Source organism: Zootoca vivipara, chromosome 10 (assembly GCF_963506605.1).
Source record: "Zootoca vivipara chromosome 10, rZooViv1.1, whole genome shotgun sequence".
Classification (NCBI taxonomy): Eukaryota; Metazoa; Chordata; class Lepidosauria; order Squamata; family Lacertidae; genus Zootoca; species Zootoca vivipara.
The window spans coordinates 56,341,904-56,363,500 of NC_083285.1; the positions used below are offsets into that span (position 1 = coordinate 56,341,904).

General features: G+C 42.4%; 1 protein-coding gene across 3 annotated transcripts; it reads left to right on the plus strand.

The window, feature by feature from the left end:
- The first annotated feature begins 779 nt into the window (after nucleotides 1-779).
- Nucleotides 780-19,462, plus strand: SLC25A18 (solute carrier family 25 member 18). 3 transcript variants are annotated; one of them, XM_035127360.2, is made up of 11 exons: nucleotides 780-883; nucleotides 1,768-1,878; nucleotides 4,839-4,965; nucleotides 6,435-6,557; nucleotides 7,159-7,214; nucleotides 10,957-11,047; nucleotides 12,871-12,989; nucleotides 14,150-14,342; nucleotides 16,026-16,180; nucleotides 17,823-17,898; nucleotides 18,813-19,462. In XM_035127360.2, the coding sequence occupies exons 3-11, from the start codon at nucleotides 4,943-4,945 to the stop codon at nucleotides 18,952-18,954; spliced, it is 978 nt and encodes a 325-aa protein (XP_034983251.1). In that variant the 5' UTR covers nucleotides 780-883; nucleotides 1,768-1,878; nucleotides 4,839-4,942; the 3' UTR covers nucleotides 18,955-19,462. The 3 variants fall into 3 exon arrangements, with proteins under 3 accessions (XP_034983251.1, XP_034983250.1, XP_034983249.1); XM_035127359.2 differs by lacking the exons at nucleotides 780-883; nucleotides 1,768-1,878 and adding an exon at nucleotides 2,723-2,905 and having other exon boundaries at nucleotides 4,836-4,965; XM_035127358.2 differs by lacking the exons at nucleotides 780-883; nucleotides 1,768-1,878 and adding an exon at nucleotides 2,723-2,905.
- Nucleotides 19,463-21,597: the final 2,135 nt, after the last annotated feature.

Below are 21,597 nucleotides of genomic sequence, written 5' to 3' on the forward strand. Positions count from 1 at the left end.
GTTTAGCTTTCCAGTGCCTAATGCTAAAACTGAGATGGGAACATTTCACATGTTGCCTGAAACTGAAACATAGTAATTCCTCCTTCAATATGCATGGGTGTGTGTACTGGTGGGATCAAGCACTGACAACACAATTTACAAGGTCAGAAAAGGCAAAATATCAGGAAGGCAGTTTTTGCTTGGAGCATTTCAAACTTCACACTCAATCCTTCGCAGGATCACATTAAGAGAACTTAGCTGAGCTGTACCTGCATCGCTCAAGGCCTAGTCACATATTGCCCGTATATAATAAAAAGTAATTCAGTGACAGTAGAGAAGAGTCTTCGTTTCACACACTCTCTTCCTACCAACCTAACCATAACATACTGCTGCATTGCCAGGGCTTGGACTAGTTGACCCCCAGTGTACTTTCAGACTCTACAATTACATGGTAAAGAATGTAACATACAAACTAGACTGTTCCACAATTACAGCCTCTTTGACCCTGCAATCTCAGGCCCAATATTGAAAGCAGGGGGGTGGCATTGGGGCCAGAGCACTGTGCAGATAGACATAAATGGAACATTCCTGTTTGACCATTTCGTAAAGGGAGCACTGACCAACAGCGCCCCCCCCCCGGTCTACAGACTGCTGGAGAGCCTCATAGCCATGGCCACTCCCTGTCCTCTACATATCTCAGTTGCCACAGTTACTACTGAGGCAGGGAACAGATGATGTTGCCTAAGGGTCATTTATGCCTGAAGGGCCCCTAGTTTGCTGATATCTAAGAAGTTTGGCAACAACAGACATTAATGGATTCCAGAAATAATCTGGAGTCTTGCAAGGCTGATGGCTAACAGAATATACTGGAACATGACTGAACAGAAAGCACCAGCTTGCTGAGGTAGGTATTGCTTTCTTTTTTTGTTTCTCTACCAGTGCAGAAGGAAGAACAAAACTTAGAACAGCAGAAGCCAATGTATTAGTGTCCATTTTGTCCCAGGTAAAATTATTGAGGAAATTAATGCACATCTTGTTTCTCTACACACCAATGGCCCTTGAGCAAATGTTTCAGAGACATAAACTGCACAAGAAACACATTTTCCTGTGGTAACAACAGGATTGATGGCCTAGAGTTTCCTGAAAGAATGAACTGAAGTGAAATGTGTCTGAAAAGAGTGTTTCAGAAGTGGGGGTGGGGTGTCAGCGAAAGAAAAGGGAGCAAATATCCCGTGTTTGCCTAGGAATTTGACTGAAATGTCCTGGATTTTAAGGAACATGATGCTTCCTTTAATTATTATTTTCTGTTTAAATCCCAATGTGGCATGTTGGCATTCGACACGAGAGACTCGCATATTGCAAACCATTTACACGGGGAAAAAACGAAAACAAAATTTCTACACAACAGGTGTGGAGGGGGGATTTAACCAGTATTTGGGTTTGTAGGAAATCCCCCATTGGCAGCAATAGGGAATTTTCTCCCAGTGTAGATACTGGTTCGAAGTATTTAATGTCTGGCCTAGTTTGGCCCTGAATCTACATAAAAGCAGGAAGGAAGTAGTTAAAATATCTTATATATGCCCTTAAGTATTAATAGGACATCTAAACCACAAAGAATCCTGTGAGTAAATGTTTTATCACACAAGCTTTTGTGACAGTAGATTTTCTAGTATTTAGTCTGTAAAAACAAACATGGTTATCCTTATAGAACTTGTGTATATTTTTTGGTTGTTAAGAATACACACTTGGATAAGCAGGATCCCTGAAGCTCAATGCATTTTGGCCTAGCTATTCCACATGAAGAAAAACTTGCTGCAGGAATCTGGGCCGACCGAAGACATTTCGGCACCTGAGGCGAACCACAAAATGGCACCACCACTTTTGGCTGGGGAAGGAGGGGTGAGTGAGGATCTACATTGAGAACAAGGGGTGGGTGGGAATCAAATTAACCTTGCCTGATGGTTTAAGTAGGAATCGGACACCATGGGGTGGGAGTAGGGTGCAGAGCCCAGTAGACCCCAGAGGGCAGCTGCTGCCATTTCTTTCCTAGGGGTGTGAGGAGACCAGCAGTGCCTCCTCTTTCCCAAGAGGCCACTGTGGAGGTGGCATGGGGGGGCTGCCAGGGAGGCAGCCAATCTAGCCTCCAAGGAGTGCACTGCAGCCATTGCTGCCACCACAGCAGCGGGCGATACTGTCCCTGGCAGGAATTAGATGTTAACTTCTTGTACGTTGTTTTAGTAATCCTGAAGCGTAGGACACAGGGTCATAGCTGCCAAGTTTTCCCTTTTCTCGCGAGGAAGCCTATTCAGCATAAGGGAAAATCCCTTAAAATAAGGGATAACTTGGCAGCTATGCACAGGGTTGTTATTCTTACACTGCAAATGGAGAACAGAGCTTTGGGGGAAACTATCTTGTCCTATGGCCATGTAATGATTTCATAATTGAGGTTAGACTTCAACTGACTGATGTCAGGGGTCAACAGCAACACCGCATTGCCATTATACCTCACTTCCCCAGTTAATAGCAAAGAAAGTGTTGCTGTTAACAACCAGTGAAATTACAGCTGGCACTTGTGGAAAAGCACTTGCCTAAGCAGGCTGAAATGTAAACAGTGTTTGTCTAAAAACCGGTTTTAAGGTTAAAAGCACATTTTTAAGGCGTGCTTGTTCTCCTGGGTGGGGTTTGGGGCACTTCCTTTGCCAGGGCCAAAAAGGAGAGGCTTGATGAGTAATCCACACAGAGATGTGTGTGTTTTTTCCCCTCTCCCACTTACAGTGTGTTTACACAAAATCACTGGGAATTTGTGAACCGTCCCTTAAACATTGGATAGGGTTTGCTAGTTGGAGGAATCCAGATGTGAGTCAGATGCTAAAAACAGAGAGAGAAGGAAGGAAGGGAGGGAACTGGCTGCTTGCAAATAAGGAAGGTAAGCTAGCTTCCCATCTTTCCTGACTTCTGAATTTGCATGTGTTTCACTCACAGGGATATATTCTAATACTTCATATTTCAGAGGCAGTCTACAATGCATGCTTTTCTTTATGAAGTCCTAACTCTGGGGAGGAATGTCTTTCAGATTCCTAATAGTTATAGATGAAGGACAGAAATTCTTTTGTTCTGTTTAGCTATTTCTTACAAAGATGTTCTTATACTGTCAGGGACCTACATGCCTCACACACAGTAATTTAGAGACATGTGTTCAAATGTGTAATGTTGTTTGTGAGCTTCCTGATAGCTCAGTTGGTTAAAGCACAGTGCTGATAACGTCAAGGTTGCAGGTTCAAATGGGACAGCTACATATTCCTGCATTGCAGGGGGTTGGATACTAGATAATGCTTAGGGTTGCTTCCAACTTTACAATTCTATGATTCTAAGATTATCCTATGCCACACCTTCCATTGTTCCTGTGGGTACAACTGTTCCTATCATTAAATGCACATCAGAGCAGCAAGAAGGGAAGGTCTATATATTTCTTCTTTTTCTTTTCTTTTAAAAATGGTATTCTACCCTAACTAGCTTATATGACAGTTGTTAGCCCCTGTTCTAGAGTGGAATGCTAGAATAGATTGCTTTGGACTTCAGTAGCCAGAATGACACTATCTGTGCAAACTGCTACCACATTTCAGATGCTGCCTTTGGCACTTGTGGTATAACTCATGCACATATGCCCCAGGGTTAGGTCTGAAGGCACATGAGGCCACTACCTTGCTGAGAGTAAGTAAGTGGATGGGCGTCAGCCTGAAAACCAAATGTGCACCACCTTGGAAGAAATACTAACTGCAAATTCACTAGTTGTATTTTGGTAATAAGCAGAGAACCAGAAAAATATTTCGTAGCAACAATATTATTAAATTATTCTAGCTGGTTATATATGACTAATTGTTTATGTGTGACTCATTGGCCTTGCGAAATTGTTGCTTGACTTCTTTTGGCATGGCTGGGCAAGTAAGTTATATAACACACAAACAGCATAATGATGACCATGAATACACACAGTCTTTTGTTCAATGATGGCCGCTAAGGCAACATCAAGACACTCCCAACCCCTTCAAAAGCATGGAAATTGTTTGAACATGTCATGCCTTTCATGCTTCCCTGTTGTTGTCATTCTCCAGGATTTCAGAAGTCTTTTGCTGCCACCCTCAGGTGAAGTAAAACCAACAAGATTATCCTACTCTGATCTCACTGCCAGAAAAAGACCCAGATTCAACAGCGAGTCTTCTAAATTTCGCAGAGATGCAACATTTATCTCTTTATTGCTGATCTCAAAGAATGAGATACTTAACAAATAATCTGTAGTAGTTCCTATTTGTCCATCCAAGCCAACTCCCCACTCACAGCATACTGGGCCATCTTTCATGGAACTCCAGAACCTCACTTTTTGGTACCTTCAATACCCACTAATTTCCCACTTCAGAGATTAATAGAGTTATGTCACAGTTCTATGCATCTCCTAGTGGTTTTAGTCATCATTTCCCCACCAAATTCTGTGATCAGTATTATAGACTTCAGGGGGCAATGTCTGGTTGATGTTCTCTAACCCTTGTCTCATCCCCCTTGGTGCCCACGTCTCCTCCTCTCGAGATTCTTTGGCCTCTCTGGATCCAGAATGGTAGGTGTTTCCTTGGCACAAAATAGTGGCTCAAAAGTGCCCAGGTTGGGTTGCATTTGAGACAAAAGCCCCTCTTTTTGTGTCTGGTGGCCTCTGGGAAGCTATTCATCTGACTTCACTGTTCTCCAGGAGCTGATTAAGTGATAAATTGCCTCTATGTTTTAGAACTGACATTGCCATTTGTTACCTGTAATATACCCCTGGCAAGTAGCACGTCAAGAAGCACTAATGGTGTTCTCTTCCCCAGCAGAACAAAGACAAAGAGGAATGCACTTCCATATTTGAAATAATTGTCCTGTGTCAGCACCACAAGCAGCTGCTGTTGTCACCAAGAAACAACATCCCCAAGGAACAATGAGGGGCAAGAAGAAGATTAGGTCAGCCCTGTCCTTTTTGCTCCTTGCCGTTTGAAAGTGGGGGTTTCTGTGCTCCATTGATATAACTGATGCTTGGCTTGTCTGTGGGAACTGGTGGACAGGATACAGGATGGAGCAGAGGATAGTTAATGTCCTCTATTTTTCAGACATTTTTGTTAGTTTTAATTCTGCCTGAAAGGCTGAATAACCTGGCTTGGTGTTGTTCAAGTTGTAAAATAGCCCAGAGCCATCTCTAAGCTTGTTGCTTGTTGATGTCATCTATCCCGTGAGCCTGGTCTTCCAGTGTTGACTAGGAACATAAGAAGAGCCCTGCTGAATCAGACCAAAGACCAGTCTAGCTTACACTAGCCAGCTAGATGCCAATGGGAAGCCCATAGGCAGGACATCAGGACAATGCTGTTGTTTCCCCGTGAATCCTAGAGGCTGTATACAGTCATTGTGAAGAGTAGCCATTGGTGACCTTGTCCTCCCTGCAGTTGTCTAATCCTCCTCTAAAGTTGTCTGAGTTGGTGGCCATCACCTTATATTGTGGTAGTGAATTCCTGAGTTTAATTATGCTGCTGTGTGAGGAAGCCCTTCCTCTTGTCTTCCCTGAATATTCTACTGTTCAGCTTCATTGGGTGATCATGGGTTCTAGTATATTATGAGATAAGGAGATAAAAAAAGAAAAAGAAAGAAAACTTTCTCCACGCTATGTATGATTTTGATGCCCTGACGCTTCTGGTCCTGACAAAAATGTTTCCTTGTGATTATGGGCATGAACAGAAATCATGGTGCAGAAACAGTGACTATCCTAGTTCACAATACTAATACTAAAAGTGACCTAGTGAAAATTGAAGGAAAGCTGATTCAAGACAGATAGGAAAAACACTTCTTCACACAAGGCATAATTTGCTTACGGTATCTGCTACCACAAGATGCAGTGATATGTGCTAGTTTAGGGGCTTCTCAAAGAGGCTTAGAAAAATTAGTGGTTACTTGCCAAAATGTGTTCAGAAGAAGTTTGCTTCTTCTGAAGTGTGTATGTAGGTGTGTGGTTGCATGGATAGACTGTTGTCTTCATGCCTTGTTTCTTGGCTTCCTGCACACATCAACTCAGCTGCTGTTCATCCTGCACTAGATAAACCAGATCCAGCAATGTTCTTAAAAACAACCCCCCCCCCATGTGCATTGCAACTGAATGCGAGTGCCAGGATGAGCACAAAAGAATATAACAAATGTGAAGTTCACGGAGGCTCCTATCACAGCTCATGGAATTGCTTTAAAGCAGGGGTGTGGGAAACTTTTTGGACCAAGGGCTATATAACTGTGGTGGAAAGCTATCAGGGCATGCATGTATGTCTGCTGCCTTGTGCTCCTTGGAGGAAAGGGTGAATATAAGTGTGGTGGTGACTAACAACAACAACAACAACAACAGCTAGAATCCCTGTACCAAGGAATACAATTGTAACTTATTTTATATTTTACAGCCTTCCAGCTAAGTTAATCAACGGAGGTATAGCAGGACTTGTGGGGGTGACTTGTGTTTTCCCCATTGATTTGGCCAAAACCCGTCTCCAGAACCAGCAAGGACAAGCCATCTACACCGGAATGTATGTGTTGTAAGACTTTGTTTAATGTGATATGTGTGGTATGGCATGGGGTATTAGGCTCTAAGATGGGTATTAGAGTCCAATCTGGTTTGAATTATGTATCTTTCAACCCTCACTGCCTCTCAGTCTAATCTACCTCACAGGGTTATTGTGGGGATTAAATGAGAAGGGGGATAATCATGACCAGTACTGTGTTTTTTTTTAGAAAAAGAGGTGCTGGAACTCACTCAAACATATGTATTCTGGTTTTCTAAATTTACATTCTGAAAAGTAGCTAAAAAATTGTTGCAAATATAAAATGCAGTAGTCACAACCAACCAAGCAGCAGGGATATATCAACAACAAATTAAATTCAGAAAGTGACCTGAAAAACACCACCACCTTTTCTTGTTGCCCAAAGACCAACAGAGATTGGGGAGAGCAAATGTATTTGGGAAAGGAGTTCCGTAGTTTTGGTGCTATAGCTGAGAACGCTGTGCCCAAGTAAGCACCTACTGAACATCAGACAGTTGGGGGAACTGGTCAAAGTCACAAAAGTCAGTCGCAATATTGAAATACATGTTGCAAACTCTTTTCTCTCTCTATTCCTCTCTTATTCTAGGAGAGATTGTTTGGTGAAGACAATTAAATCTGAGGGGTTCTTTGGCATGTATCGAGGTAATGCTTATAAAAATGGAAAGGTCATCCTTTTTGTCTGAACTGCAATAGCAAAGCGCAATGGGCAAAATGCTTTTGCTGTTTTTTAAATTATCTCAGCTGAACAATAGAGACAATCTGAGAGGGGATGTTTGAAATGAAACATTAAATATTGGTATCAAAAGACCATATTTAACAACATAGGCAGACACTGGAGAGACCTGTCAGGAGTAAGCATGGACCAATGGTATCAAATAGTATGGAAAACAGCCTTATTAGAAAAACTAACCAATAAACTAAAAATGACACGGGGACAAATAGAGGAAGATACCTTCATCCTGGTTTGGTTCCCCTTTATCACATACACAGCCCAACAAGACAACAAGAATCCGCCAACAGCATATGAATCAATCTGGTTAACCTGATTAAAAAATACACACTAACACCCCACTCACACACAAAACAACTCTCACTACAACCAACCAAAGACGACCCAACCACACCCTAAGCCACCCTCAACCCACCAAGGAAATACAAGTGAATAGTAAGAGAACCCATACAAGTAACGCTGACACAACCCCCGCCCCCCAAGTAGAAGAATAGAAGCATAACCGCCCAACTGCGACCCACTCACCATTCCCCTTCCCCCTCTTCCGCCTTCTTTCTTTCTTTCTTTGAAACATATGTTGTAGATATTTTTCCATGTTTATTATGCTATTTTTGTGATATACAAATGACATGAAAAAACTTGGTATACTTATATGTATTCTTGTTTATAAAACCCAATAAAAAGAGAGCATATTTTAATAAAAGGCGGGAGGATTTTCATAATGCATACAGTGGTACCTCGGGGTACAGACGCTTCAGGTTACAGACTCTGCTAACCCAGAAATAGTACCTCGGGTTAAGAGCTTTGCTTCAGGATGAGAACAGAAATCACGCGGCAGTGGCACGAGGCCCCATTAGCTAAAGTGGTGCCTCAGGTTAGGAACAGTTTCAGGTTAAGAACGGACCTCCAGAACGAATTAAGTTCTTAACCTGAGGTACCACTGTATTTTTTGTACTTCAAGGAACTGCAAAACTCTCTGTGTAAAAATGGATAGCCTTCTGCTAGGCCGCTGTCACGGTCCGGTCGGCGGGCGTCAGGACCAGAGGCAAGATGGTGGTGAGGAAGCAGGAACAGGTGCAGGACTGAGGGTCCAGCAGCAGGCAGTTGCAGGGTCAAGGAGCAAGGCAGAGACGAAGGTCCACGGGGCAAGAAGCAAGGCGAAGGTCCAAGGAACAAGAAGCAAGGCGAAGGTCCAAGGAACAAGAAGCAAGGCGAAGGTCCCAGGAGCAAGGAGCAAGGCGAAGGCAAAGCAAGGGTCCCAGGAGCAAGGAGCAAGGCGAAGGTCCAAGGAACAAGAAGCAAGGCGAAGGTCCAGGGAACAGGAAGCAAGGCGAAGGTCCAAGGGTCGAGGAGCAAGGCGACGGTCCAAGGAGCAGGAGGCCAGATGCAACCAGGCAGGGATAGCGTTGCTGTGGCAAAGAGCTGAAGGGAAATGCTGGGCTTTTATCCCTCCCAGCTCCTGCCACCAGGTGCAATGAGATCTCAAGTGGTCTCACCTGGGTGACTACTCCTTGCCTCTCCAGCACAAGCTGAGGTCTTCACCTGTGTGGCCACGCCTTGCTTCCCCAGCACAAGCTGAGGCAGGCCCCAGTCCTGCAAGGCACTACAGGCCCCAGAGCCTGACTCCTGCCCATACTCCTGACAGCCGCACTGGTCCCCACAATATCAAGAGATGCTGTGCAGACCAGTGCGGTCCCCTCAGTGTCTCCCAACACTGCACAGGCCAGTGCAGCCTTCCACTAGGCCGAGCTGGTCCAGTCTGCACGGCATTGGAAGATGTGTGTGAGGTCACGTGATGTGTGGCACGCGTATGATGTCACATGTGCTCCAATCTTGGGGACAACCCGGCGCCTGTCCTTCTTGGACTGCACAATTTCAGGTGGCCAGTGACAGATCAAAGAGGAACTTTTGGAGAGTTCAGGGGTGCTTTTTTGAGAAACCCAGATTTCCTGCTATGCCTCACAGGAGGCTATTAGGGCACTAAAATGGCTGTCTGAGCATCCGGTAACAAATTAATTCGTATTTCACAGTTACGGTACTTGTGTTTAACTAGCTAAGAGACTACCATTTCCCTGTTGTCCCATCACAATCTTTAAAATTGACCAACAGTGCCCTCTTTTTTTTTAATTTTAAAACATCATCTTTATTGAAATTCATATTAAAATACAATTTCTTAAATTCATACATAACCAAACAAAATAAAGATATAAATAATAAAGAAATCATAACATACAAAATCATAAATAATGAAATAATACTGAAAATATAACCCATAATAAAGTGATAATAAAGATATAACATAAAGAAAATAACCTCACCCCACATCAACCTTAGATTAGATTTAACTAAAGAATGCTCATAATCGTGGTAAAGTCAGGTTAACCAAAAAAAAAGAGGACAAAAGACAGAAAACCAAAAAAAAAGAAAGGAAAAGAACCGAAGCAAGGGAAAAAAAAACAACAACCAGTGTTTAAAAAAGTAATTTATAAAAAGAACTTCCGATTATCGACTTAACACTTACTTATCCTTTTCCTCCTCTGCTTGTTTTCTCCTAATTCTCTAAAAATAAAACCTCTCCTCCTTATCTTTAATAATTCATTCTCTTCATGCATTCTTTAAATTAAGCAAATCACCAACTCTGTCTTAATGCCTTCTTTTTTGAGATACTCTTCCACTAATTGCCGTTCGTTTTGGGTCTGTTGTCTAGGAACGTTCCTAATTGCTGCCGTCATTTTGGCCAAATTCATATATTCCACCATCTTAATTTGCCATTCCTCCACCCCTGGCAGTTCTTCACCCTTCCATTTTTGTGCTATCAGTGTCCGGGCTGCTGCACCCCCATACAACAAAATACTCCTCTTATCTTTGGGAACGCTTTCTGGAATCATGCTTAGTAGAAATATCTCAGGTGTTTTTGCGAAGGTTAGTTTTAACATACTTTTCATTTTCTCATATATTTTATTCCAGAAATCCTGCACACCTTCACACCACCACCAGCAATGCATATATGTACCTATATTTTTGTGACACTTCCAACATTTGTTCGATTCCGATTTATAAATTCTCCCTATTTTCTCCGGGGTTAAGTGCCATCTGTAGGCCATTTTCATTATGTTTTCTTAATCTTAAGCTTTCGGACCACAATTTATCCCACTGTACACTGTAGATTGTTCTCCCTATGTCTTGTGCCCATTTAACCATACTGCACTTAACCACCTCATCTTTAAGGTTCCATTCTAGCAAATATTTATATAAATTAGTCAAATGTTTATCTTCTTTATCAAGTAATATTTCTTGTAATTTTGATTTTTTCTCTTGGAAGCCAATTAATTTATGTGACCAACAGTGCCCTCTTGAATTCATTCTTCATGCACCAAGTCCAGAGAGCAAGGAAACTGGACTCCTGGAAACTGCAAGACTTTATAAGCAACTTTTTCTGACATTTGGCATTCCATGTTAAATTGGGGAAATATTTCTAGTGCTAGTGTTTCATCCAGTTTAATATCATTTTAATTGGGATATCATTAATATTTTAATTTGCTACCTTCCAGAAACTTCCAGAAAGTGTGTTTAGTACGTACATATTACCAGAGGAGTAATATATTAATGTACCATAAAACTGGGTGCCTTATTGCCTCTCCCATCTTCTCACAGGGGCTGCTGTAAACCTGACTCTTGTCACTCCTGAAAAAGCAATCAAGTTGGCAGCCAATGATTTCTTCCGACAGTTACTCTCCCAAGATGGGTATTCCAGTTTCTTTGTTTTTATTATTTATTGATCTATTCGTCTATCTTTCTTTATTGTTATTTTGCCATTTGTGGGATGCTATTCAAAACCAAAAACCCTCCTATAAAACAGTTCAAAGAATACAATGAAACACCAAAATCTCATCATGAATAAATTATAGGTTTTTTTAAAAGCTAAACACCATCAGAGCAGCATGTGAAAATAAATACCATGAGAATAATAACAGTCAGCCTAACCATCATCAAATCCTGATAGCCTCCTACCAATGTCCTGGCTTTAGGTCACAGTGACAGTGTAGAGGCACGTGTGTGTGTGTGTGTGTGTGTGTGTGTGTGTGTGTGTGTGTGTGTGTGATGAATCTGTAGTCGTTCCTCTGACAGGGTTCACTCCTGAAATTCCCACTAATAGAGGCACAGAAGGCTTGAGCTAAAATACGGTAGCCACCTTCACTGTTCAAAGTGGAGAGCTGTTACCTGATCAGCTGGCTACATTTGTTAGTGAGCACTGGTCTAGAGTTATTATATGTACCTGAATGGACAATTCATTTGGAATTGATTCGCTGATTAAGATTCATCCTTGAAACAGTTGACTTATCCCGGAAACACTGTTCTATTCCAGTTTTGTTTGCTGTTCATTACTGCATTCTACACCTTGGAACACCTACCACTACAATATTTTGGACATTATCTATTTAAAGGTATCCTGCCTTCGTCGTCGTGTTCCCTGATAGCAATTTATTACGTTTGCTATTTGTTGTTTATGGACTTATACATACATTATATGTGGATGTTTATGATTTGAAAATTTTGGATTATGACTAATCATTAATAATACCATTAATAATTCTTATTAGCCATGTGCTGCAGTTGAATTTGAGCAGAGCTATCTGAATCCTGCGAGTGTTCTTTGGTGTAGTAGTCTGTATTTGCAGGCTACGAGCTATAGGCAGTTCACATCTCAGGTGAGCCAAGAGGCTTATGTACCTGTAGAGAGAGGAGCAGATATTTACACATGGATCCTAAGATCTTTGAAGAAGATGTTGTGTGTGTGTGTGTGTGTGTGTGTGTGTGTGTGTGTGTGTGTGTGAGCTTCTGCTCTTGCACCTTTAACAGTGACTTCTTTTGGCAGACAATGCTCCTCTCCACAGGTCCACTAATTTCATCTAGCCTTGGTAGCCAGGCCAAAATCTTTGACTACTAGGTCCTTGCCATTCCTCTTCAGTGCAACCCTATGCATGTTTACACAGAGGAGAGCTTCACTGTGTTCAATAGGGCTTACTCCCAACCAAACATATATAAGAATGCAATCTTTGTCCCTGACTTGTGGGAAGGGAGCAGAGGCTTGTCTTAGTACGGATCACCCAAGGTGCTCTGAGTTCCTCTGTATAATGGCCTGTAGTGAAACTTTAGGGGCTGGATTCAACTAACCTGGTATGCTGGTAGAAACTATCACAAAGAGTTCTGCTAGGACAATGGGAGTTCCCCCACCCACTCAAGCATCACCCAAATCTGCTCTGGAGGATTGGGAGAACACTCAGAACCGTGTGGGAGAAGATCGTTCTGTCTGGCAAGCAGAAATGCTTGTGCTGGTGGAATGATTACAGTGCAACACTAAATTCCACCCAAGGGCTCACCATTCTGATGGCAGGAAGCCAAGGCACCTCAGCCACCCACCATCAAAAGGACCAGCTCAACCTTTATCTCTTGACAAGAGCTGGGAAAGAAATGAGGATCTTTTCCCTTCTTGTCCTCAGCAGCAAAGTTTGGCAAGCCTATAGTTGTGGAAGTGCATTTATTTTGCATGTATGCTTCTCTTGACAGAAAAAAATTGTCATTGGTGAGAGAGATGCTTGCTGGCTGTGGAGCTGGGACTTGCCAGGTAGTGGTCACATCTCCAATGGAAATGTTGAAAATCCAGCTTCAAGATGCTGGGCGGCTAGGTAAGCTCCCATTCCAACACCACCCCCTTCTGGGGTGGGGGGAGAATGATGGTGAAAGCAAAGTCTTGAATTAAACGAACTCCAACTATCTCTATTTCTCAGACACAGCCCCTAATTCCCATTACTTGTCTTTGTTATACAGTACTTCTGTCCCTATTTTGCTGTTGCCTAACAGTGGTTACTTGCCAAAATGTGCTTTTACTGGGCAAATAAGCAAATTAATATCTGTGTTACTTAGAATATAGGTGTGGAGAACCTTTTCTGTCCCGTGAGCTAGGTCCTAATCTCCCCATATCTCCTGTTAATGCTACGCCAGTGTGGTGTAGTGGTTAAGAGCAGTAGACTCGTAATCTGGGGAACCAGGTTCGTGTCTCCGCTCCTCCACATGCAGCTGCTGGGTGACCTTGGGCTAGTCACACTTCTTTGAAGTCTCTCAGCCCCACTCACCTCACAGAGTGTTTGTTGTAGGGGAGGAAGGGAAAGGAGAATGTTAGCCGCTTTGAGACTCCTTAGGGTAGTGATAAAGCGGGATATCAAATCCAAACTCTTCTCTTCTTCTTCTAATTGTTGGCACTTCAAAGTGCAGAGTAGGGCTGTTTAAATGCCCTTTTGCAGATAGCTCTGCGCGGCTCTTTAAACCTCTGGTTTTCAAACATTTAAAGAGCATTGTGTAACTGTTTGCAAAAGAGCTTTCAAACAGCTCCACACCACACTTTTGCTGCAAAGACATGTTCCTACTAGGGGATGCACAGGCATGCACAGCCAGACTGAACAGGATTGAACCATCCACTCACCAGCTGGTGATCAAAGAATTCAAACCTGCTGGCTGCAAGGGTCTGTTTCACCAGCACATTCCCTGCATTCTCCGGCAGAATTGAATCCTACTCATCTGCTGACATTGGCCAGTTATGTCAGCTAATGGACAGGTAGCCATGGTTTGTGGAAAATGGCTTCACGGACCAACTTGAACCTCATGGTAGGCCAAGATTGCCCCCAAACTGGAGGAAGTGTCCTACCCCACAGTAGTAGTGCCAGAATATATTGGGGTTGGGGTAATTGTTGCTGGAGATGGGGTGCTATGATGTCCCTGAGACAGCAATGCAAGGAACCCATGGAGTGACAATGGAAAGTCAGGAGTTTTATTGCTTGTTTTCTTTTAGCTGCTCATCAGCAGAAGGCCTTGGGACAGGATGGACCAGCGGCTGCCACCTCCCATTCACCACCAGGACAGCCTTACACAGCCGGGTCCACAGCAGCCTCTAAACGCCCCTCTGCTTTCATGATTGCCAAAGATCTCCTGTGCACCCAGGGAGTTGCAGGCCTGTATAAAGGGTTGGGAGCCACCCTGCTCAGGTTAGAAGAGAGTGAATTGTTCCTTTCTGTTCATTATAGGATGGCAAGCTGCTTTAGTCTAGAGGTCTTGAGAAAGGAAATTTAGCATTCAGGCTACCTAAGGCAGGCTGAGATGTGCTGGTGCCAGAACAAGGAGCTATATTCTCAGTGTTGGTCTGCACCTGGAGAGGCAGAGAAGAATGCTTCAATTTCTGTAAATGCCCTTCATGTCCTAGAAGGATTTGCTTCCCATTCTAAAGGAGGGTCTTTGGCTTTTAAACCATCACTTAGATCCAGGAACTCCATACAGTACGCATGAGCTCCTGTCTGAGGGCAACCTCACACGTAAGTCCCTATTGGTTGTTTGCACGTCTGCCTGAGCATTTAAAGCTAACCAGGGGTGGGAGAGAATTAGTGGGAGCTTCATATTGTGCATGGAAATCTGGATCCGAAGCAATAGCTATGATCTATATTGAGTCTACAGCCCTCTTTTCCTCATTGTGGTGTATAACTAAGGGTTGCTAACCCATATACTAACCAAAGACCTCAAAGTACTTTATATATAATTCACAGGTGGCCTCCCACTTAAGCAACTTATAAAAGGTCAGGATGCTTCCGCTTCAGAAGCTTCATCTAGCGCAGGATGCAGCAGCCAGACTGCTCATAGAGGCAGATTATTAGCAACATGTTACTCCACTGCTGAGAGACACTGGTTGCCAATTTGCTAGTGGGCCAGGTTCAACGTCTTGTATTAATTCACAAATTCCTTATCAACTTGTGCTCAAAATACCTTAAGGACAGGCATTCACAATAAGATTTTCTCATATTAACCAAACAGTATCAACTAATGTTTTATTGATGCTTTTAATTATGTTTTACAGATAATTAGAGATAAATGATACTGTATATTATGTTGAAAGCTGCCTTGATATATTTTTTTAATGAAAGTGGGGATAATAAATAAAATAGTTTTAGCTGCTAGAATGTGTCACATCTTCAGACTGTTCTCTGGACATAGGGATTTGCTCTCAGTTGCACTGCACAAGGGTGGGTTTGTTGAAGGTGATGGTGGGATCAAAGCTAAACATAAGCACAAACCTCCCTACATTTTAAAATTCCATGATACGTTGTGAAATATACTCGGAGTCGAGAGTGAATTTCATGCTCTTTATTCAGCTCATATTCATCAAGGAGAAGAAGAGAAGACGAATGGCTCTTTTCCCAAAACCATCTGCTTATATACATTATTTACACAATGGGCCTTGCGTGATTGGCTACTTCAGGGCTACACCTGTGGGCCAATTATATTGTGGATTGACTTCTGCCTGCAGCCTGATTGGCTGCTCCTACAGGCCAATCAGGTAGCAGATTCACTTCTGCCAGCCGCCTGATTGGCTGCTCCAGCAGGCCAATCAGGTTGCGGATTCACTTCCACCTGGAGTTGGATTGGGTAGCTCCCGCTGATTCTGAATCCTATTGTTCTAGGATTCAGCTCAGTACATAACACGTTGCAACTGTGGGGAAAGCACACTTGTGTGAAAACATAAAAGCCTGTAACAACTGCAAGGGTAGAAAGTATGGCAGTCCAAATGGGGGGAAACAGTTGAACAGGGGAAGGTGAAAATTGGCTAAGAAAAACAGCTTCAACAAGAGATTAGCCAATTGTATTGCTTACCTAAAATGTCTCACTTCCATTCCCAACAGGGATGTGCCCTTTTCTATTATATATTTCCCACTTTTTGCCAACATCAACAATCTGGGGCAGGCGAATCTTGATGAAAAAGCCTCTTTCTTCCATTCATTCATCTCTGGCTGTATTGCAGGATCTGTGGCTGCAGTGGCCGTGACCCCACTGGATGGTAAGTATTAGATGCTGCGACTATCAAAAGGCAGTGACTTTTGCTTACGTGTGTGTGTGTGTGTGTGTGTGTGTGTGTGTGTGTGTTAATTTTATTCCCTCCCAAGAGGCCGCAGTAGTGCTTCAAATGAACTATTAAGACCTTGCCAACTCAGACCCAAGATTAATTAAGCTCCTTATGGGGCTGCTTTGTAAGTTGCATTGTCCATAATGTTTTACATGCTCTGCAAAATAACCTGCACTTTGCATATGAGTATATAGAAGCTTTTTCTTACCCAACCACATGAATAACTAAGAGCACTTAGTTGTTCTGTTAGCAACCAAGAGTACCTACTGTGTCAGGCAGACCATTTATTCCATTTATACCATTTATACCATTTATTCCATTTATACCATTTATTCCATTTATACCATTTATACCATTATAAATTTATACCATTTATTCCAGGAAAATAGAGGGAGCTATTTTAGGCTATGCATGACACAATACAATTACTGTGTGAAACGCATACACAAGATTCATTGCTACTTTTACTTAAAACAGGAAATGAAGCAAAATGTGCACTGCACCACACACTGATTACATTTTAGTGGACACCAGTGGACCAAATGAAATTGCTTTGGGAGGATGGATGTGGCCCATGAGTCACTAGCTCACTAATTGTGCTTGAGCATGAGTGTCCGTACCAAAGTTAAACCAGAGCATGGTAAACATTTCCCTCACAATTTTCACTTGTAAGGAAAAGTTTTAATGAATCTGCATGTTTTACAATGATCTTTGACAGTTGTAGCTAGGGGCATTTGGGTATTTGTTTGTAACAAAGCCTAGGTTCCTGGTCATCTTATGGAGAAGCAAGATTAAGACATAGGACTTACTCCACAGTGTACATGAGTTCACAGACCAACACGTTTACCTGAAAGCAAATCCCATAGATGATGAACGAGCGTTGTCTGGAACAGCGCCGACCAACAGATTAGCTGGGGCAGCATAATGATTAAGTGAACCTTACTAGAGAAACAATATTAATGCAGTGAACAGACTCCATCCGATAAGAGTGTTGAACCTGGGTTTAAATTGCTGCTTGGATAGAAAGCTCAGTGGTGATACTGGGACCAGGCACAGCCCCTTCATCTAACCAACTGCTACTGGAGAACCATGAACTCATTGGAGAAAGGAGAGGTTTATTTTTATGTATCTATTTAAGATAAGATTGCCATGAAAATACAAACATAAAGACTGAAAAATTAATGATAAGTTTATATGCTAGAAATCCTCATTCCACACCACTGAATAGCCTAGGAAAGCTTAAATGTAGAAATTAAAAAAAAAATAGTACATCCCTTGGCACATCCATGTTTTCATACTGCAACACTGTTGTGAGGACAATGGAACTTATGTACAGTATGTGAAATGCTTTAGTGAGGCACCTTGTGTTTACTATTATGGTAAAGAATGATGATTGATAAAGAACTGATGTGGGATAACAACACTGCATTTCTGACCAATATCAGGAGCATTTATTCATGCCAGGAATGAAATGAATAAATGAATATCTCAATCTTGCAGTTAAGTATCCTTGCACTAAGAAGTCTGTAAAGCATGCAACTTTGCAAAGGTTTAAATCAATTACTGCTTGTTTTAGTTCTAAAGACCCGAATTCAAACTCTCAAGAAAGGACTGGGAGAGGACACCTACAATGGGATCGTTGACTGTGCCAGGTAAGCAGACCTGAACTCTTGTTTTACTGGTACTCAGGTCATTGTTCTATGTTAACAATGTTCTGCAGTGACATTTTGCGATGTAAGTTGTCAGGTCCTTCAGAAATTGCACCATCCACTCACAAGAGAAAGGTGGCAGCAGGCTTGGAGGAATCGCAGAGAGGATGGAATGGAGTAGAGTTGCTGGCACCCTTAACAGTAGCATTCTACACTACTTTAAGGTTTTCCAGTTTCTGCTTCATTCATTCTTCTTAGGAGGGAAAAGCTGGTAATTGAGCAAGCTCATGCATGATTTCCAATTCTATACTGGAAAAAACATAGTATTTCTGAGTATAAGCTAGCTTTCCCCCTTGCAACAGCATTTAAATAAGACTGAAAATGAGCAGCCAGCAAAGGAAATAAATATTCAAAGTCAGCAGCTCTGAGTAACTGACCACAAGGGGCAGCGGAACACAAATATGACGATTCCCAATTCTTGCCATGGCTGTTGCTGAACACAGCTTACTCTTGGGTGCTTTTAACTTTAAAAAGCAGTGGGGTGTCAAAGATGGGAAACTATCTGGTTCTTTATGTTGCTAGACTGCAATTCACAAGATCCCTGACCTTTGGCTGTGCTGGTTGGAGGTGAGTTGAGTTGGGGTTCAATGACTTCTGGATGGAAGTCTTGGTTTCTTTTTCCTTTCATGCTGTGGTCCTGGCCACCTTTGCCTCCAGCTTCCCAGCTGTTACTTGATTTGGGGAGGCAGCTCTCACTTGCTGCCTTGAGAGGAAGCTATGCAAGTAATCAGGAGACTCCTCTCTGCCACCTTGCCTTGTACTCAGAGAACCCTAAATAGAAAAAACCCTCTAACTGATAGTAGCAATAACTGTTCAGGAGCTGTTTTACCAACCCACTTTGTTTCTCTCCTCTCCAGGAAGGTCTGGATTCACGAGGGCCCTGCTGCCTTCATGAAAGGGGCAGGATGCCGTGCACTGGTTATAGCTCCTCTCTTTGGCATAGCCCAAGGAATGTATTTCATTGGCATTGGAGAACATATCATGGAATATTTCAAGTAGTACCCATTCCAAAACACACTGGATCGTGAATTAAGATCGCAGGAGTTCTGTGACACTAGCTACTTGAAGAGAAATGGAAGCACCCTGTAAATACTTGAATGGCTATGAACAGCTACCCAGTCTACCGCTATCCAGGAAGATGGCCTAAAAAACACCACTTCCAGGTTTGCCATTGCTTCATTTTCTAACACAATCCTCTAGCATTGGGCAGATTTCTGGGACCTAAAAGTTAAAAAGCCAAAGGTTGTGCTATGAAAAGGAATGGGTTGCAAGTGTTATTTCTTACTTGCACCAAACATTGGCCAACACTTTTCAAGCTGATCTAACAGTAGGACTATCACACACCACTGCAGACCAGGAGTGGTGCTCTTTCTCCAATATGTATGGCCAGAGATTGAATCTGGATCCATCTACTTACAAAGCGTACACTTTACTAGTGATTTATGGGGTCCTTCTCAGATGCTTGTTCTTCTCCATTACAAGTGGATTTATAAATATCACTACTTCATATTTTTATGTCATTTCTTAAATGCTCTTAAGTTGGATCAAGGATAGCAGTTTAGTGGAGGTTAATTCCACCCTTGCTGCCCTGATCTCATGCTGGAAATATTTTCCTGTACATTTGATTTGGTAATCCTGCACTGCTATATACATTTCACCACAGAACCCTTTCTGATCTTTCATTTTAGAAGCAGCCTCATCGTTGCCACCCTCTTCTCTTCCAGTGCATGTATTTGTACACATAAATTAATGGCCGTTCTTAATCTTGTACAGTGGTACCTCTACTTACGAATTTAATGCGTTCCGAATGCACATTTGTAAGTTGGAAAAATTTGTAAGTCGAATCCCATAGGAATGCATTGGGAGAAAAAATTCATAAGTCGAAGCAACCCTATCTAAAAATTCGTAAGTAGAAAAGATCCTATCTAAACCGCATCCAAGATGGCGGACAGAGCTCCATTCGTAAGTAGAGTTATTCGTAAGTAGAGGTACCACTGTATTATGTTTCTAATGTGACCATCTGAGCTCAGCAAGTTTCTATTAAACCACTTCTGCATCTGTGATAGTGTTAGTTACAGCATCTGATTTCAGTCTATAACCTGCCAACTGCTGTTCAGCTTGGGGTGGGTGGGGGGAGGTACGAACGTTCCCATTTGCTGTTTGCGCACAACCCAGAGCTTTGTTTAGACAACAGAGATACATACACAAAGGAAATATTTGTGTTTGCCTAACCCTAAAGCATGCTGCACCTTAGTGACTGCTCAGCAATGCAAATGGATGGTAAGGAACCATCTTCCCCACCAACTTTAAATGGAAGACAGAAAGCAAATGAAGTTTCCAGGCCTCTGTCTCTGGCCCATATGACTTTTCCTAGACCACACCTCTCACTGGCCCTGGTCTGTGCCCTCCCTGAATTCTCTTACTGCCTGTGAATTATCTTTGAGCTTTGATAATGCTGCTTGCCTGGATTGCATGTGGAAATGTCTTTTAGATGGCTGAGATGTAGCCTACTGTGCAAAGGTGAAAACTGCATCCATTGCTCTGCCTACTGTTGCCTCTAGCCTCACCCAGTTCTGCCACATGGCTCTCAGGAGGTGACTACCAAAGGAATGCAGCTCTTGGGCTGACCAAAGCTTCCCTCCCCCTTGTTTACTCATAACCACAAGGTCCAGAGGCAGTATATTTCTGAATACCAATGGCTGGAAACCACAGGAGAGGATACTGCTTTTGTGCTCAGGTCCTCCTTGCATTTTCCCCACAAGCATTTGGTTGGCCACTGTGTGAACAGGGTGCTGGATTAGGCACGTCTGATCAGACAGGGTCTTTTTTGTTCTTTAGCACTACTATAGTTAATAGCAACCACCATGTCTCTCTTCCACTCAGTTCTTGATAGTATGAAACTTCATTTTTTTGGTTAAAATGTGTAGCTTTCACCATTGCACAGAAAATCCTAAAAGTGGCAATAGCAAAAAGGGGCCAAGGATTACCCTAGTTGGTGTGTGCAATGGTGCTTCGATTGGCCAGCAAGAAGACTAGTTTCTACCCCCTTTCCATGGAGAAACTAGCAGAAAAGTAGTACCCATCCAACCTCAAACAAAAGAATCTTACTGAAAACCTGTTCCTTGATGCATGGAGAAATAAAATTTTAGATAAAGTAGTTTTGCTTCATTAGACTGATATAGCTTTAAAGAAAATAGGAGAATTTACAGTTTCTTATGCTTGGAACCCCTAAAAAAATCCAGTTGTAATTACCAACTCTCATCCTACTACCTGCTGACACCCCTGTTCTGCCTTACCTTCTACAACATGACCACATAACTTTTTGCAACCTACCCAGGGAACTCTGTTAAAGGATAGTATTAAAAAATGTTATACGTTAATCTTAGCAGAGTGGTAAAATGGCTGCTTCTGACCTTAAAAAGCAGCTTGTCTCTTAATAAATCAGACTGTTATTGGGGAAATAAACTATGCAAACTGTAAACAATCTTGAAGCTTCCAACTTTATAGTGAACTAAAATTTAGTCTAAAACTCCCTTCTGATAAACGGTACCATTGGTTCTCTGTTCTTTTTTTCTTTTTTTTACACTCCCTAACTGAAACTACATGGAGGGAAGGTGTTGCTGTAAAGCTCAGTAACATGGT

What these genes read in the sequence shown, in the direction of transcription:
- SLC25A18 (XM_035127360.2), top strand. Translation starts at nt 4,943, where the DNA reads ATGAGGGGCAAGAAGAAGATTAG. An exon ending in TCAAGATGCTGGGCGGCTAG is followed by an intron (nt 12,990 to 14,149) that starts GTAAGCTCCCAT and finishes GTTTTCTTTTAG; the next exon opens with CTGCTCATCAGCAGAAGGCC. An exon ending in TTGGGAGCCACCCTGCTCAG is followed by an intron (nt 14,343 to 16,025) that starts GTTAGAAGAGAG and finishes CATTCCCAACAG; the next exon opens with GGATGTGCCCTTTTCTATTA.